Source organism: Punica granatum, chromosome 2 (assembly GCF_007655135.1).
Source record: "Punica granatum isolate Tunisia-2019 chromosome 2, ASM765513v2, whole genome shotgun sequence".
Lineage (NCBI taxonomy): Eukaryota > Viridiplantae > Streptophyta > Magnoliopsida > Myrtales > Lythraceae > Punica > Punica granatum.
Window position 1 is genome coordinate 40,327,430 of NC_045128.1, and position 17,763 is coordinate 40,345,192.

The window sequence follows — 17,763 nt, forward strand, 5'->3', positions numbered from 1 at the left end:
CCTATTGTGCCAAGCTTCCAAGATAGCCTCATAACAGCTGAAACCGAACTTCAGTAATTATGAGAAACAAATGCAGCATCTTCACAGAGAGAATGTTAAAAAAAATTGGGCAGCATCGAGTCGCTTTCATTCATCTAAACTGAAATGAATCACACAACAAGAAGTTCAATAATCCGCCGAACTAGATCCCTATCCTTTCTCTATTTACAAAAGAAAAACCTCAAGCAAAGCGGGCGAACTTAAACGAAGAAGATCCATTTATGTGCTCTCCTGGAAAGTATGAGAGCGAGAAAGAGCAGCAGGGTTCGCTTCCATTATGTCAGCGGCGTCCTCCGAGTTGTTTCCCTGGCACTCTACTTTGCCATTTACCATCGAAGAAGAAACCTTCTCGTAAGGCTTGATACCAAATGTGGCCCATATGGGACTCCTGGAAGCTTCGTTGGGGTCATCGATCCTCAGCGTTTTTGGAACCAAAACGTCACTCTCTGACCTCTCGACATCTCCATCTCTCAAGTGCTTGCCAAGTGATGGTGAGCCACTGCCTGAGCAACCACCATTGGTGACAGTCGAAGAAGATGGGGACAAACAACCATTCAGAACAGCAAATGGAACATATCCCAGGTATGAGGTGGGTACTATTTGCAAGGGAATGGTCGGCTGGGCGCAAACACTGGGAATCGCCACCATTGGAGGAGACCCCCACTGAACAGAATTCCTATCATAGACCTGCTTTGATGAGAAATGACTTGGATATGCTCCAAGGGGAGTAGCTAAATTCTGCCAACTCGAGTGATAAGGGAAGAAGAGAGCAGGGATCTGCTGAGGTGGGTTGTGATTACTATCACAAGATCCCGATGAGTTACTCTCCAGTTCACTTGCAGAAGAGGGTTCCTCTCTACTTTCGGAGAAACTAACAGGACCCCTCTCACCAGATCTACAGCGATCCCTGAGATTTAGCACACTGTCCATTGACTCAGAGAGAGTCCCCTCGGGCCCAAATTTTAAGACTGCTGACCCTCTTACTTCTGGAGGAGTTAAAGGAGAAGCAAATTCACCAGGTGGAAGGAAACGAGGATTGGCTGAGTTGGGAGTTTCTAATCCGGAAGTCGGCGCTGCCATACCATTGACGGACAAAACAGCCTGACGATACTGAGAAGAAGCAAACTGCTTGTTTTTCCTCCGGCCTGCACCCACGGGGACATTCCTCATCGTCCCGCCTGCAGTCCAATACCTTTGACAGTTCTTGCAGAAGTGCCTCGGTTGATTAACGTTGTAGTTGTTGAAGTAACAGAATTTCGTGTCGAAACTGTTGCATCTGGGACAGGGGAGGATCTTGTCTGGCTTCTTGAATGTTTTCTCTTCCTCATGCTGAGTTGTCTCTGTCTTGTCTTCCTCATTGTCGGGACTCACTTGAGCCATGTCTTCCTGCCCAGATTCCACATCAGCTGATTTTCCAAATTGGACAGCCTCTATATTTGAATTCGCGCCACGAGCTTCCTGCACAATTCACCAATAACAAGAAATACATGTAGAAGTTAGAACTCTCCATTTATAGCTAGAGGGGTAGAGAAAGAGTTCCTGAAAGGACAAAGAGACAAAACTAGGCAGCAGAGAGTACAATTCTTCTGCTCAGTGGGCATGCTCTTGATTCCATTCCTATTAGGTCCTATGTACAGGACAGTGTGAGGATTCCCTTATCCTCTGTCACAGGACGTAAACTCTTAGTTGAGGTACACTCTGATGTATTACTATATACATCGGAAAAAAAAATCACCTTTCCCTGGCTGTATCCATTTCACGGAAGAAATAGAACAAATCATTCACTCTTTGATGTTAGTAAATTGGATTGATGCTGAAGCCAGTATGACGCAAGACATTATTAGGAAAGCGTTATCTAGCGAGATTGTAAAATTGAAGAGCAGGCTTCCCTCGAGGAGCTAGAAAGACAGCACCATTAATTTGCAGCAATCAGTATTCGGAAATCCCAAACAAAACCATAGGATATACGCGGGGTAACCGCAGGTACTAGACATGGAGTATGCATGACAAATTCCAGCAAACATTAACCTATGATTTGACTATTCAGGACTACAGGGAAAGATCTAAATAGGCTAAACATGGTGTAGAGCATTATCCAGAAAAGTAAAGACAGCCCTCAGTACAGACGAGTACAGTTCAAAACGTTTACAAGCAGATTCCCTTGTTTTCATATCCGTTTTGTTTTATATGCAGAACAGAACACGGGAGCCAGCATACAATTTAACGATCGTATACAAAAATCTCAGCAAAAACAATGAAATGGTTCCAAGAAAACTCTCAAAACCTGAAACAACCGCCATTGGCTCGCTGAGGAAATGAGGGAAAGAACAGGACAAGCTGAGATTTCACTTTCGAGTACTAGGAGGGAATCAAGGAGGAGAATGTACCGTGACTTGGGACTCGGTCGGAATCTGGAAACCGGCGTCGGGCTTCGCCGGAATCTGACCCTCAGGCACCGGAATCTTCCTCCCGAAGAGCTTGATGCCCGGAATCATATTCTGGGGGCTCATTTCTTCCTCCTCGTCTCTGCTACTGCAAAACTTTCAACACCAAAACCCGTATCCCATCACCAGAAAGCGAAGGCCTTATCAGTGTCCTAACAACGCTCTGAAAAGCAGACTTTTTAGGCAGACCCGAGATGAAGAAAACCTTTAGATGAAAAAAAAGTCTCCTCTTTCTCTCTTTTGGTCCCTTCTCTCTCTCTCTCTCTCTCTCTCCGTCTGTCTATCCCAAAACCCACAAAACCCTCTCGAGTAAAATTCCCAGAAAGAGCAAAAGGAACAAAGTACGGCCTTTTAAAGCAGACCCCTTTTTCCACTTTATCGTAAAAAGAACTCTCTTTTTTCACATTTATTAATCTTTAAAAAATAATTTAATAATTGCAGAAATTACAAGGAGAGGATGAACTCAGCCCGATTTCAACACCCCCCAGATGACTCGATACGCAGATTTCCATCTTCTAATAATCTAAACCCAAAAAAAAAAAAAAAGAAGGGATTTTGATTATGGGCATTTTTTGGATCTATCTTAAAACAAAAGAATAAGATGAAAATGATAAGCAAGAGGAAAGGGAAGGGGAAATTGATGACAGCGAGCGTCCGAGTCAGTAGAGGGGGGATTCGATGACCGAGAAATGTAGTGGCTAAGGTTTCGTGTGCGAGTGAGGGAAGGGGAAGCTGCTGCTGAGCTGACGTGAGACAAAAGCGGGAAAAAGGTAGTGTCTTTTCGGTATGTTAATAGTTCATGTTTGTGGTCCCCACACTACACCCCCCTCCTCTCTCTCTCTCTCTCTCTCTCTCTCTCTGTGTATCAAAAAGAGCAAAAAAGCGAAAAGAGGCCGCCTTGGAATGGCAGAGAGAGTTTCGCCCTTTACGCCGCCTTTAATGTCTCCTTTCCCTCTTGCTTGCCGGTTTTGATCCTCCCTACCGACGATACACCATCTAACTCGAAATCTCTTAATTTATTTCATATTAAAATACGGATGATACGTATCGTAATTTTACTATACAACATCTCATGAAAAATTTGATTGTAAATTACCGGTTTGAAATATCTAGAAGTAATTAGATCGGTATGAAATAACGACTTACATATATTTTTTTCGATAGCCTGAAAACGGAGCAAATTCTAGAACGAAATAAGATTAAAATTAAATGATGATCCATAATTTATCCTAATTGAGGCCATCCGTTTTCCCCTAATTAGGAAAATGAACGTGGATGTTTTCCAGGAGAGGATATACATAAATATATGCCCATAGATGGTTGGACAAATAAAAGGAAGCCAAAGGAGAATTGTGCATGTCGTGCCATATTTTAGTGGATAATCATCATCTTCCTAAGGTGAGAAGATAAGAGAGAAGAATGCTTAAGTGCTTTAGAAAAAATACAATATATAAAAAACAGAGGATATTATGAGGTCCCAAGTGGGCTCTGTCGTGACCTAAGGCCGACCCTTTTCTTCATAGCAGCACATATATATACATATATATATATATATATTACGTATGTGTGAGTATATAATATATGTGCTTCAAAATTATAGCGAGGGAAAATGTTCTCTGAGGATGTCGTTAATTAATAGGGACAAAATTCTTTCTTTCCCAACAGAAAGTTGGGCTCTGCCCTTCATGATAATTGGCTAATTCCTTGGGAATATTCTATAATTAAATTACTCGCAATTAACAACTTGTACTCGACGTAAGCAAGGACGTACTCAGGTTGTTGAATCAAGGGGAGCGAGCTCATTGAGGGGATAATAAGAAGGTAATTTTTTTCGACTTATGAGGTGAATATACAGGATTTTATTTTAAAAAGGTGATGAAATACAATGCGTAAACTTCATTAAAGCGACATAATTTTAGGGGTTCATCCCCACCCTCAGTCCCTCTCCGATCGTGAGTATATTCATATTGAAACAACTGGAAGTTCCTTGTGGAAGACCGGAACGAGGATGAGCTTTAGCTATAATAGCTTAGGATATCTGATTTTTTTATCTATATCAAATTTTAGGAAATTAAACGATATTTAACCATTAGTTATTTCCAGAATGTCGACTAGTTATTAAAATCTACAACATTAATTCTGATAAAATATGCTTAAATGGACTAGATCAAACTACCTGACCTAGTTCATTCGTACTCTTTCGACCATGATGTATTACAATAGTCGAAGAGATGCATATATGTATATATATATATTAAGAATATAATATATATATATATATATATGCACATATATGTATACGGTTACTTATACAAGAAACAATGGACCTTTTGACAAAAGGAGCAGTATCTTCGGCTGACTGAATTGAAGCAAACTCATGCATCCAACCATTTCGCCTTATTAGCCAATAATAAGGACGAGCAGCTTCCCCTATTTTTGGCCTAGTCTCCTCCATCCACGGCCGAGAAATTATTGAGTGATATTATCTCGCCACTTGAAGTGAAGAAGCACCAATCAAAATACATAAAACTAGAGATTTTGTGCTAATCACTAGAATAATTATCATAATTATTCTTCATTAAAAAAATTATTATTGATTCTTTCTCATTACATCATTTGAGGTAGAATCATCTAAAGTTTTCTCATCTGCAGCCTACTTGCTGTTTGCACATTCAGGGAAGATAATGCTTTTGCTAATTGGATTGCTTAGAACACTTTCCTTGTTTGATGTCTTCGTATTTATCATTTACTAGCGAAGGATACATACTGTTTAGACCCTTCTTTCGAATGACATTAGTGGGATCTATTTACTCGATTTCTTATAATTTAATTTTTTTTATTTGACTTCAACTCCTCTTTCTACTAAAAAATAATAATAATAGCTTTATTGTTCTTTTTGAAATTATGGAAGATATTATTCTCGCAATTTCATGAATCGAACTTGTATTCTCTTCTTTACGGGAACTGTAATTGATTATCACGCAATCGATATTTTATTTTATATGAATAACGAAATATTGTATTTTATTTCCAGCAAAATCACGGTTCTTCCTCTAAATTAGCTAGCATGGGTAAATATTGACAGTCAATTCTACCCTTTTAACTTTGATGCTTTTACCCTCGTAGTCGAAGCCCTAAAGAGAGGGAAAAGAAAAGAAAAAGTGGGGAAAAAGAAAAAGGGAAAAAGCAAAATCATTGAATTCTTTCTCGAACGGAAATTGCCTGAAACTTGCGGAGTTTGGTGGGTGGTACGAGCTCTTTACGTGTTGCTTGCACCTTTACACTAATGATCAATCAATAAATAATTGTAATTATAATTATAATAACACAATTAATAAAGTGGATAAAAATCAAAAGTTGGAAAAGGCCAAACTTTATCCTACAAACTTTAAAGCTGCTCCCTTTTAAAACCCTTTTCTTTATTTGCCCCTTTTTCCTCTAGAAAAACGTGAAGAAATGCTTCCCTGTCTTGTTTTTGCTTCTGAAATAAATAATTGAGAAAACGGTTAAAATACACACTGAAAAATTTAGATTATATTATATTAATTCTTCACAAATTTTTACATCACATAAACCCTTAATTCTTGAAAAGTACATCCAATAAATCATTATGTTAGCCTCCATCGACCTACCGTTAAAAAAGAGATGGAATTCTCTGATGTGATATTTTCTTATTACTCTTTAAAAGTCTACCTTTGTATACTCTAATAAGAGATGTAAAAAATAATTCGACGTACAATTTAATGTATAAATCATCTTTCAGGATATATTTAATAATTTTCTCATAAATAATTGCTTTTAACGAAATGGTATAGTTTATTTTTCATAAAAAACATGATAATGTGATGAAAGGAATTATAACAATAAATTTCATTTTTCTCGCAATCCTATTAGTGTTTTTTTTTAATCATGTGGCAAGATAAGATTACTGAATTTTTTTTTATATCTATATGCCTTTCATGTTGGGACTTTTCATTCTGACCATTAAAAGATGGATTACGTAACTTCTTGTCGTCCCGGCCCAATGGGGCAAAATTGAAGAGGCCCACAAGATTCACCTAAAGCAAAAGGGCCCTATCACCTCCACGGACACCTTGGCCCAAATAATACTACTCCAGATCTTTGACAGGAAGGGGGGCTGTTCTCTAATAAAGATATAAATATAGATAAAATTGTGCATATTGTCGATCCATTTTATTGGACGTTCACGTGCTGTGGGGTTAAGGTTTCCGAGTGGATATTAGATAGCTTGTCCACGATAGCGTTGTCCTAGACCACGTCTTTGTAAACCACGTCGGGAAAAATATCATGGGATTCCCACTCGCGAAATCCATAGAAATTTGATGATAATCTATATTCAATTCAAATAGAGTGATAAAAGATAGTGTAGTATATTGATGTACGCTTTCATCAGGTAATAAAGTGATTACAGGTTCGATACTCGTTGTGAGACTATCCGTACCCATAATCCGTTTGTTTATGAAGTGGAGTTTAACTCGACTACACTCCACAGTTTTCTTCAATATAATAATAAATTGTCACATTCTTTTTTTAACTATTATTAATTTATTATAATTATTTTTTTTAATATTTAATGATCTCAACTATTCACTATTTTTTCTCAATTCAATAACACAATTATTATTATTAATTTTTATCTTCTTCTTTAATTTAATATTAAAGAAGACGAGGAGATTTTTTTCTCGGTAACTTATCTACGGCATTTCCACGGGTGAGACCCCAGTAGTTCGCCAGAAAATTTTTTCGGAGCCTCATCGACGACTTACCTGCGAATTTTCGTAAGCAAAGGGCAATGTTTTTAGTAGTGAAGAGAGTTGAGTCACGTATCTTATCAGCTTGAGCTTTTAAAAAACATACGGAACAAATGGCATGTCATGCTTTGCATGTCGAAAGGAGGGGAGACCAAACCAAGTAAAGATTACCAAATCTTCTGCAGTTCAGTATGTGCCTATCATGTAAAAAAACGTACATGAAGATGTGTGTGTGTTCTGCCGCAACAGCTAAAACAAGTACGTGCCGCCAGGGTCTTTCTAACTTCTGTGGGTGAGAAAATTGAAGAAATTGAAGTCGGCCTGCCGAGAAAATTTTGGTAACCGAAAGCGACCTTAATCTGCTGTATTAAACCAGCTAGCACCATATCGCGGGTCAAATAAATTCTCCCTCCTATTTTTTGGGCCACTGTACGACATTATGAACAATAGTCATGGTTAAATAAAACTATATCGTATAAAATTCGCAATTATCTTGGCCAACCAAACAGGGAAAAACAAGCACTGGGATTTTATATATGTAATTAGATGAAACAGAGACCCACAATGCCCAAAACTGGACCTGCAGTGCTCTGAATTTCCTTTAGGTTACATAATATTTATATGTACACAAGTAGCTAAAATAAATGAAAACTCCAATGTTAATCATGATTCTAATTATTATTATTATTATTATTATTATTATTATTATTATTATTGTTGTGGTACAATATTTTTATGGTAGTGGCAATTGATTGATTAATTAACTGGTAGCACATTAATTATCACATCAGGCTGTTCCTGGAGATTTAGGGTCATGGCGGTGGTTGGCTCCTGCTCCCGGGTAGTCTGTGCTCTCCTCCATCTCCATCCTTCCCTCTATAAGCCCGTCCCACACCTCCAAAGTATCCATCCCTTCTTCCTGCACATTAATTAAGCTTAAACCAATACATACACATACCTTAATTCGGGGTACTTTTTCCATAATCAAAGCTGAATGTCTTAAATCGATCAGATCGGAGTTCCTGTCACGATATATTCGAGTAGAAGATGAGGATGAGGAGTCATTAACCTGATGAGCCGGTGCCGTGTCCTGCTTTGATGATGCTTCTTCTTCAGGGGCTACTGAATTTAGACTTCCTATTTGTTAATTTAACATCGTCAGATATAGTCTCATGACCAACCAAAACAGAACAGAATTCATATATATATAATTTCAGACTTACTGGTGGCAGGAACAGCAAGAGAGGAGAGGAGGAGATGGGAGAAACAAAGCAGCAGAACAAGAACCCTTGTGAAAGCTGCAGATGGCGATGATGATGATGAAGCCTTGCCCTCCATAGCTGATGGAACTGAAGCTCTGATGGTGATGACCGGAGACAGAGAGAGGGGGTGTTCTGATGGGGAAAGGAAGAATGAATGGCCCCGTGGATGTGGAGGGGGCCTTCTTATATATTGATGGATGGTAAACTTGAATTAGCACCGATATATATATATATATATATATATAGTAATTGAGTGAATTTAGAATTATATGAGTTGCTTTTGCTCCATGGCAGCAAAGCTAGAGGATGAAGTCAACCTTCTCATGGAGTACTGCTTGTTGTTGGGAATGGAAGTTCCCCCCATGTCATTTTCATACCCATAAATTAATATCAGTAGCTTTGATCAAGATTCTGCTCGCTGATCCATTGACAAATGAGTTGATTAATTTCCGAGCACTCTTTGGTCATTTGATGAACCCTATAGATGTTATTTTACTCGTGTTGACTTTCAAGTGAGAAATTGATTTCGGGTGATTACGTAGATAATTTTTGTATCGCCACTACTTTTTTGTATGATGAGATATTGACCAAGCAACGGTATAGGTAAGCTAGGCACCTCCCTCAATTGCTCTTAACACGTATTGTTAACTTTTAATGAGAATGTTAATTCTCTTATCTTTTTCCCTCATGGATGGAACTTCTTAGTCACTCTAGAGAGAATTGCACCTCTTAATTAATAATCTAAATCTCGGGTACGTCCATGTCCACGTGCACTAGACCGTCACGGGTCTAAATAACTCAGTAGATGTGTGCAAGAAAATCTAGTAACATTGATCAAATGTCCTTTCTAAAGAGTTTTCAGGTCGTTCCCTAATTTAGTCATATGATGTGACAAGTTAATTATTTATGTGACAAGGCGATTGATCTCCTAGTGATACACAGACGAACTTGGGATCCAAACGCATATCTTAATAGTTTATGCCCCCGATTTTGAATATCAATGAACTCTTTTACCTCCTAAAAGGCGGCCAATCATATTGTCATGCATGTCATCCTAACGAAGAATCTAGCATTCAAATTAAATTTCGGTAATACATGTTGTAAACGTGCTGTTGATTTCATATAACTTATTAAGCGACAAAAGACACCATTTTTCTTAGGTAAAAAAGAGACCGGATAATGACTTGAGAGTTATTTCGACATGTGATGCAAGAAATATATACGAGGTTTAGTTAGTCGGGGAGCGAAAGAAATTTCTTAATATAACTGCAAAACATCATTTACTTAATCGTGCTAGCATCTTCCCTTTTCCGGACTGCGGGCGCGCGCACCCAGTATACATATATACATGTTTACTAGTTGTTATTCACACCCAGTGTACATATATATTGTCTCCTAAAGTTGCATGAGCCAATTAAGGAATATTCCCCTCTCTAACAGTTATTATTATTATTTTTTTCTTTTTTTCAGCATGAACCCTGATATCTGAAAGTCCAATTGGGTTCCGACTAATCTAATCGAGTTGGGTCGGCCCACTATAGGATAAAGCTCTCACAGCGTTGATTTTTTTGCATTCACAAGGGCTTGAACTGGAAACATTGCTTAAGCGGAATAAGTATCAAACCGGTTGAATCAACCCATGTCAGAAATTATTATTATTATTATTATTATTTTGATAATATCATGATACCATATCATCTCGTATTTTCTTTTTCTCTCTGGGCCTCGCCAGAATATAAATCAGGCCCATATACATCCAGTGAAAAAACCCGCTCAGCCCATGTTTGATGGGCCGAAGTAACAGAACATTGATGAAGCAAAGGGCGCCATTGAAACTCCTAATGTACTAAGACAAAGCTTTGAGATCAACATCAACAGCAACTGTGAATCCTTTCAGATCAAATATTGTCTCATATTATGTTTGATTAATTTTACGATGATTAGGTCGAAGTCATCAATTCAAAGTGCTCGTAGACACAATAGATTGCAAGCGCCTCGAAGAATTGGCTCGCCTATGCTTTGCACTATACAAATGAATCGTGGAATAAATTAGTAGAGCGATGAATTGACTCCGATTCAAAGCATTTGCAGTACATAAGATAGTTTCGACACGTTAATCACTGAAACACTCGTGTTCACATCAGCATATACATCGCTCTTCTGAATGTATAGATCTTGTATTATTACCTTCCCTAAAACCATATCGACTCCTCCATTTACCCACCGGTAGTTTCACGATACCTTTTACAGTACATCCGTTGCAGTTACAGACAGCACCTGCAGATATACTCTAAAAGTCTACCTTTGTATACTCTAATAAGAAATGTAAAAAATAATTCGAGATACAATTTAATGTATAAACCATCTTTCAGGATATATTTAATAATTTTCTCATAAATAATTGCTTTTAACGAAATGGTATAGTTTATTTTTCATAAAGAACATGATAATGTGATGAAAGGAATTATAACAATAAATTTCATTTTTCTCGCAATCCTATTAGTATTTTTTTTTAATTATGTGGCGAGATAAAATCACTGATTTATTTATTTATTTATTTATATCTATATGCCTTTCATGTTGGGACTTTTCATTCTGACCATTAAAAGGGCCCTATCACCTCAACGGACACCTTGGCCCAAATAATACTACTCCAGATCTTTGACATGAAGGGGGGCTGATCTCTAATAAAGATATAAATATAGATAAAATTGTACATATTGTCGATCCATTTTATTGGACGTTCACATGCTGTGGGGTTAAGGTTTCCGAGTGGATATTAGATAGCTTGTCCACGATAGTGTTGTCCTAGACCACGTCTTTGTAAACCACGTCGGGAAAATATCATGGGATTCCCACTCGCGAAATCCATAGAAATATGATGATCATCTATATTCAATTCAAATAGAGTGATAAAAGATAGAGTAGTACATTAATGTACGCTTTCGCCGGGTAATAAAGTGATTTCAGGTTTGATATTCGTAGTGAAACTATCCGTGCTCATAATTCGTTTGTTTATGAAGTGAAGTTTAACTCAACTTCATTCCACTTAACTCTACTTCACTTTTTACTCAATTCAACAATAAAATCATTAATTTTTATCATTTTCTTCAATATAATAATAAATTCTTTTACATACTTTTTTTAACTATTATTATAATTAATTTTTTAATATTAAATTATCTCAACTATTCACTATTTTTTCTCAATTCAACGTAATAATTACTTTTGATCATCTTCTTAAATACTAAATTAAAGAAGATGAGGAAATTTTTTCCTCCGTAACTTATCTACAGCATTTCCAAGGGTAAGATGCCGCTAATCCACCGGAAAATTTTTTCGGAGCCTCATCGGCGACTTACTTGCGAATTTTCGACGGACAGTTATCGAGGGATATTTTCTCAATAATTTTCGTAGGTAAGGGCGATATTTTTAGAAATGAAGAGAGTTGAATCATGCATCTTATCAGCTTGATCTTTTAAAAAACATACGGACCCAACTCCTTATAGATCCATTACGTATTTAACGATATATACCCAATAGGTTCGGTCGATAACTCGGTATCCATGATGTCGGGTAACTTGGAACTTGATGTCTCTAGTATTTATGAAAAGATTCAAGAGAACATCACGAATGCGAAACAGATGGCGTGTCATGCTTTGCACGTCGAAAGGAGGAGAGACCAAACCAAGTAAAGATTACCAAATCTTCTGCAGTTCAGTATGTGCCTATCATGTAAAAAAACGTATATGAAGACGTGTATGTGTTCTGCCGCAACAGCTAAAACAATTACGTGCCGCCAGGGTCTTTCTAACTTCTGTGGGAGAGAGAGAGGCGTGCTTCTTCTCATTCTCAAAGGTTCTCATGACATCTGAAGAAATTAGGAGTCGGCCTGCCGAGAAAATTTTGGTAACCGAAAGCGACCTTAATCTGCTGTATTAAACCAGCTAGCGCCCGAACCGCCGCGCCATATCGCGGGTCGAATAAATTCTTTCTCCTATTTTTTGGGCCACTGTACGACATTATAAACAATAGTCGTGATTAAATAAAACTACATCATATAAAATTCGCAATTATCTTGGCCAACCAAACTGGGAAAAAAGCTCTGGCATTTTATATATGTAATTAGATTAAACAAAGACCCACAATGCCCAAAACTGGACCTGCAGTGCTCTGAATTTCCTTTAGGTTACATAATATTTCTATGTACACAAGTAGCTAAAATAAATTACAACTCCAATGTTAATCATGATTCTAATTATTATTATTATTGTGGTACAATATTTTTGTGATAGTGGCAATTGATTGATTAATTAATTGATTAACTGATAGCAAATTAATTATCCCAGCAGGCTGTTCCTGGAGATTTAGGGTCATGGTGGTGGTTGGCTCCTGCTCCCGGGTAGTCTGTGCTCTCCTCCATCTCCATCCTTCCCTCTACAAGCCCGTCCCACACCCCCAAAGTATCCATCCCTTCTTCCTGCACATTAATTAAGCTTAAACCAATACATACACATACCTTAATTCGGGGTACTTTTTTCATAATCAAAGCTGAATGTCTTAAATCGATCAGATCGGAGTTCATGTCACGATATATTCAAGTAGAAAATGAGGATGAGGAGTTATTAACCTGATAAGCCGGTGCCATGTCCTGGTTTGATGATGCTTCTTCTTCAGGGGCTACTGAATTTAGACTTCCTATTTGTTAATTTAACATCGTCAGATATAGTCTCATGACCAACCAAAACAGAACAGAATTCATATATATATAATTTCAGACTTACTGGTGGCAGGAACAGCAAGAGAGGAGAGGAGGAGATGGGAGAAACAGAGCAGCAGAACAAAAACCCTTGTGAAAGCTGCAGATGATGATGGTGATGAAGCCTTGCCCTCCATAGCTGATGGAACTGAAGCTCTGATGGTGATGACTGGAGACAGAGAGAAGGGGGTGTTCTGATGGGGAAAGGAAGAATGAATGGCCCCGTGGAGGTGGAGGGGGGCCTTCTTATATATGGATGGATGGTAAACTTGAATTCGCACCGACATATATATATATATATAGTAATTGAGCGAATTTAGAATTATATGAGTTGCTTTTGCTCCATGGCAGCAAAGCTAGAGGATGAAGTCAACCTTCTCATGGAGTACTGCTTGTTGTTGGGAATGGAAGTTCCCCCCATGTCATTTTCATACCCATAAATTAATATGAGTAGCTTTGATCAAGATTCTGCTCACTGATCCATTGACAAATGAGTTGATTAATTTCCGAGCACTCTTTTGGTCATTTGATGAACCCTATAGATGTTATTTTACTCGTGTTGGCTTTCAAGTGAGAAATTGATTTCGGGTGATTACGTAGATAATTTTTGTATCGCCACTACTTTTTTGTATGATGAGATATTGACCAAGCAACGGCATAGGTCAGCTAGGCACCTCCCTCAATTGCTCTTGACTGACTTCATGATACACACGTATTGTTAACTTTTAATGAGAATATTAAATTCTCTTATCGTTTTCCCTTATGGATGGAACTTCTTAGTCACTCTAGAGAGAATTGCTCCTCTTAATTAATAATCTAAATCTCGGGTATGTCCATGTCCATGTGCATCCACGTGCACTAGACCGTCACGGGTCTGAATAACTCAGTAGATGTGTGCAAGCAAATGTAGTAGCATTGATCAAACGTCATTTCTAAAGAGTTTTCAGGTCTTTCCCTAATTTAGTCATATGATGTGACAAGTTAATTATTTATGTGACAAGGCGATTGATCTCCTAGTGATCCACAGACGAACTTGGGATCCAAACGCATATCATATGAATATCAATGAACTCTTTTACCTCCTAAAAGGTGGATAATCATATTGTCATTCATGTCATCCTAACGTAGAATCTAGCATTCAAATTAAATTTCGGTAATATATGTTGTAAACGCGTTGTTGATTTCATATAACTTTTTACGCGATAAAGGCACCATTTTTCCTAGGTAAAAAAGAGGCCGGATAATGACTTGAGAGTCATTTCGACATGTGATGCAAGGAATATATACGAGGTTTAGTTAGTTGGGGAGCGAAAGAAATTTCTTAATATAACTGCAAAACATCATTTACTTAATCGTGCTAGCATCTTCCCTTTTTCGGACTGCGGCGTGCGCGCACCTCAGTATACATATATACATGTTTACTAGTTGTTATTCATACCCAGTGTACATATATATTGTCTACTAAAGTTGCATGAGCCAATTAAGGAATATTCCCCTCTCTAACAGTTTTTTTTTTTTAGCGTGAATCCGGGTATCTGAAAGTCTAATTGGGCTCCGACTAATCTAATCGAGTGGGGTCGGCCCACTATGGGATAAAGCTCTCCCAGCTTTGATTTTTTTTGCATTCACAAGGGCTTGAACTAGAAATCTTACTTAAGCGAAATAAGTATCGAACCGCTTGAATCAACCAATGTCAGAAATTATTATTATTATTATTATTATTTTGATAATATCATGATATCATATCATCTCATATTTTATTTTTCTCTCTGGGCCTCGTCAGAATATAAATCAGGCCCATACACATCCAGTGAAAAAACCCGTTCAGCCCATGTTTGATGGGCCGAAGTAACAGAACATTGATGAAGCAAAGGGCGGCGTTGAAACTCCTAATGTACTAAGACAAAGCTTTGAGATCAACATCAACAGCAACTGTGAATCCTTTGAGATCAAATATTGTCTCATATTATCTTTGATTAATTTTACGATGATTAGGTCGAAGTCATCAATTCAAAGTGCTCGTAGACACAATAGATTGCAAGCGCCTCGAAGAATTGGCTCGCCTATGCTTTGCACTATGTCCAACAAATGAATCGTGGAATAAATTAGTAGAGCGATGAATTGACTCCGATTCAAAGCATTTGCAGTACATAAGATAGTTTCGACACGTTAATCACTGAAACACTCGTGTTCACATCAGCATATACATCGCTCTTCTGAATGTATAGATCTTGTATTATTACCTTCCCTAAAACCATATCGACTCCTCCATTTACCCACCGGTAGTTTCACGATACCTTTTACAGTACATCCGTTACAGTTACAGACAGCACCTGCAGATATTACGGAGCACCGATACTCGTAAATGTAATATATATTAAAGTGGCAAATCTCCAAATCCCCACGATGAGTCCCGTTAGGGGAGATCGATCAGTGTGCGAGAGGGCAGAGGCATATTTTATGAAGGTTTTGTCAGTGTTGTACGTACGTGTGCAGGGGATATTTAATCAATGCTACGGCTGCTGTGGTGGCTGGGAATATTAATCAATCCCATTACTGCATGCAGGTATTTATTGTTATTATTATATGTTTCTTTTTGGGTTAATAATCTGAAAAAACATCAACTCTGTCAATTTTTTCAATTTTAATATGATCTTTATTTTTTAATAAGAAAAAACACAAACTTTGATTTTCTTATCATGTTATGCATTTGTGCCATTTTCTATCATTTTGCTGATGTGGAAGAAAACGGTGCTTACATGGCGAACGGTGTCATGCCACGTCAGCAAAAAATAAAATAAAAATTCTAAAAAATCTAAAAATATTGAAAAAGACTTTGATTCGAGAAAGAGTGGGGACCTCGGTCAGCCACTACCCATCATTGGCCACATCGGTAACTCCAATCGGGAGAACTCCCAATTTGAGAGTTCTCCTGACTCCGACGGGTGGAGCCTTGACTCAGGCCAGCACCCCCTTTCATTGGGGTAGCTGGTGCCCTCTGTGGTCATCAGCGACCGTAATCGAGGGGATGGTGGCTAACTGTGGGCAGGGGCTTGTTGGGGGCCATACCCTTTCTCAGATCAAAGCATTTGTCTCTTGTAATTTTTTTTTAATTATTTTTGCAGACGGAACATGGCAAAGTTGGTCGGGTAAGTATCATTTTTCGCCTCGTCAGCAAAATGGATGGAAAATGGGACAGATGCCTGACGTAATAAGAAAATTAAAGTTCATGTCTGTTTCTACCAAAAAATAAAGTTTATCCCAAAACTGAAAAAATTAACAGAGTTCGTGCTTTTATGGATTATTAACCATTTCTTTTTTTCTCTTTTATGTGTATCATCTGATGTTTGGATACCTAACTCACTTTGACTAATCCATGTCCTAGCAGAGTTGGCTCACGAAATGATAAAACTTTCAAATCATAAATTTTCTTCATTAATAAGATACGAACTCGAGATATTCTTTGAAAGAAACATATCATTTAAATCGGACCGTTGGTTGTTATATTTGTTAATAATAGAAATGCAGTAATTAATATTAACATAGCTCGGGGCAGGCAGTGCTGGAGCAATTTTTCTGTACGGGGCAGAAAAAGTGTAACGTTCATATTTGCAGAGGCCTGCAAGTGGGGGAGTCGGTTTGGCCGTCATCCATCAGCTCGTGTCTCTTTTCGCCTTCCATATGGCCATGGGGAAGTGGCCAAACCAAACAATAGCATGAACTGAAACCATTGGCATCCATCAGTCGGCATTCTCTTTCCTCTCTCATCTCATCACTCAGATTCTTCACACGATGTGTTTTTTTTTTTCGTTTTCCCTATTTGTTTATTTTCCACATGTTAAAGGTAAAACGACTCGATGATCTTCGTAAGATTCGCCATCGATCACTTTGATCTCCAAGACATGCACGCACCCACCTAATACAACCAAACTGGGCAGTGTTACTCATTCGTAGGGATGACTATGGGACGGGTTTGAACGGAAAGAAACAAATCTCCACAGCAAACTCCTTACTCCTTTTATGAGATTTGAACATTCGAACCAAACAATTACAAGCATTCACCAATTTAATTAACAAGGTATTTCTTAAGAGCGAGCCGTGGTAGAAGAACGATAAGAAGAGATAATGAACCCTAATTGAATTAACAGGGGTATTTCGTAAATTTAATAAATAATTACGGGTATTTAGATCATTTTATACCTTAATGGGTTTAGGACGGATTTTGTGGCAAAATACCAAATCATTCCCAAATCCTATAGGATCTTCATAAAAAATTTCCAAACTCTTCCCGTGACTCATTGAGTAAAATCCTTCAACATCCCAATAGGGTTTGGAACGGGTTAAAGCCCATTTAAGAAAATCCATGATCATCCATACACATTCACTAAAATAAATAACACTTTATCAAATGTATATAATTGAAATATTGACTATATTAAGGTCTCATAAATTCTCACTTACTGGTGATTATTAGTTGTTAGTGAACG

At 37.8% G+C, this 17,763-nt stretch overlaps 3 protein-coding genes and 1 long non-coding RNA gene across 4 annotated transcripts; 1 reads left to right on the top strand and 3 right to left on the bottom strand.

Annotated features, from left to right (window-relative positions):
- Positions 1 to 90: 90 nt before the first annotated feature.
- Positions 91 to 3,230, bottom strand: LOC116196808 (cyclic dof factor 3-like). The gene is made up of 2 exons (XM_031526712.1): positions 2,427 to 3,230; positions 91 to 1,497 (listed from the first exon to the last, which is right to left on the bottom strand). Exons 1-2 carry the CDS (start codon positions 2,547 to 2,549, stop codon positions 259 to 261), a joined length of 1,362 nt encoding a protein of 453 aa, XP_031382572.1. The 5' UTR covers positions 2,550 to 3,230; the 3' UTR covers positions 91 to 258.
- Positions 3,231 to 7,763: 4,533 nt separating this feature from the next.
- On the bottom strand, positions 7,764 to 8,826 carry LOC116194823. Its single transcript, XM_031523720.1, has 3 exons — positions 8,479 to 8,826; positions 8,325 to 8,392; positions 7,764 to 8,174 (listed from the first exon to the last, which is right to left on the bottom strand). The coding sequence occupies exons 1-3, from the start codon at positions 8,591 to 8,593 to the stop codon at positions 8,043 to 8,045; spliced, it is 315 nt and encodes a 104-aa protein (XP_031379580.1). The 5' UTR covers positions 8,594 to 8,826; the 3' UTR covers positions 7,764 to 8,042.
- On the top strand, positions 8,583 to 8,934 carry LOC116194824. Its single transcript, XR_004154535.1, has 2 exons — positions 8,583 to 8,717; positions 8,812 to 8,934. It is a non-coding gene; the product is annotated as an uncharacterized LOC116194824 (long non-coding RNA).
- Positions 8,935 to 12,609: 3,675 nt separating this feature from the next.
- On the bottom strand, positions 12,610 to 13,650 carry LOC116194629. Its single transcript, XM_031523481.1, has 3 exons — positions 13,302 to 13,650; positions 13,148 to 13,215; positions 12,610 to 12,997 (listed from the first exon to the last, which is right to left on the bottom strand). The coding sequence occupies exons 1-3, from the start codon at positions 13,561 to 13,563 to the stop codon at positions 12,854 to 12,856; spliced, it is 474 nt and encodes a 157-aa protein (XP_031379341.1). The 5' UTR covers positions 13,564 to 13,650; the 3' UTR covers positions 12,610 to 12,853.
- Positions 13,651 to 17,763: the final 4,113 nt, after the last annotated feature.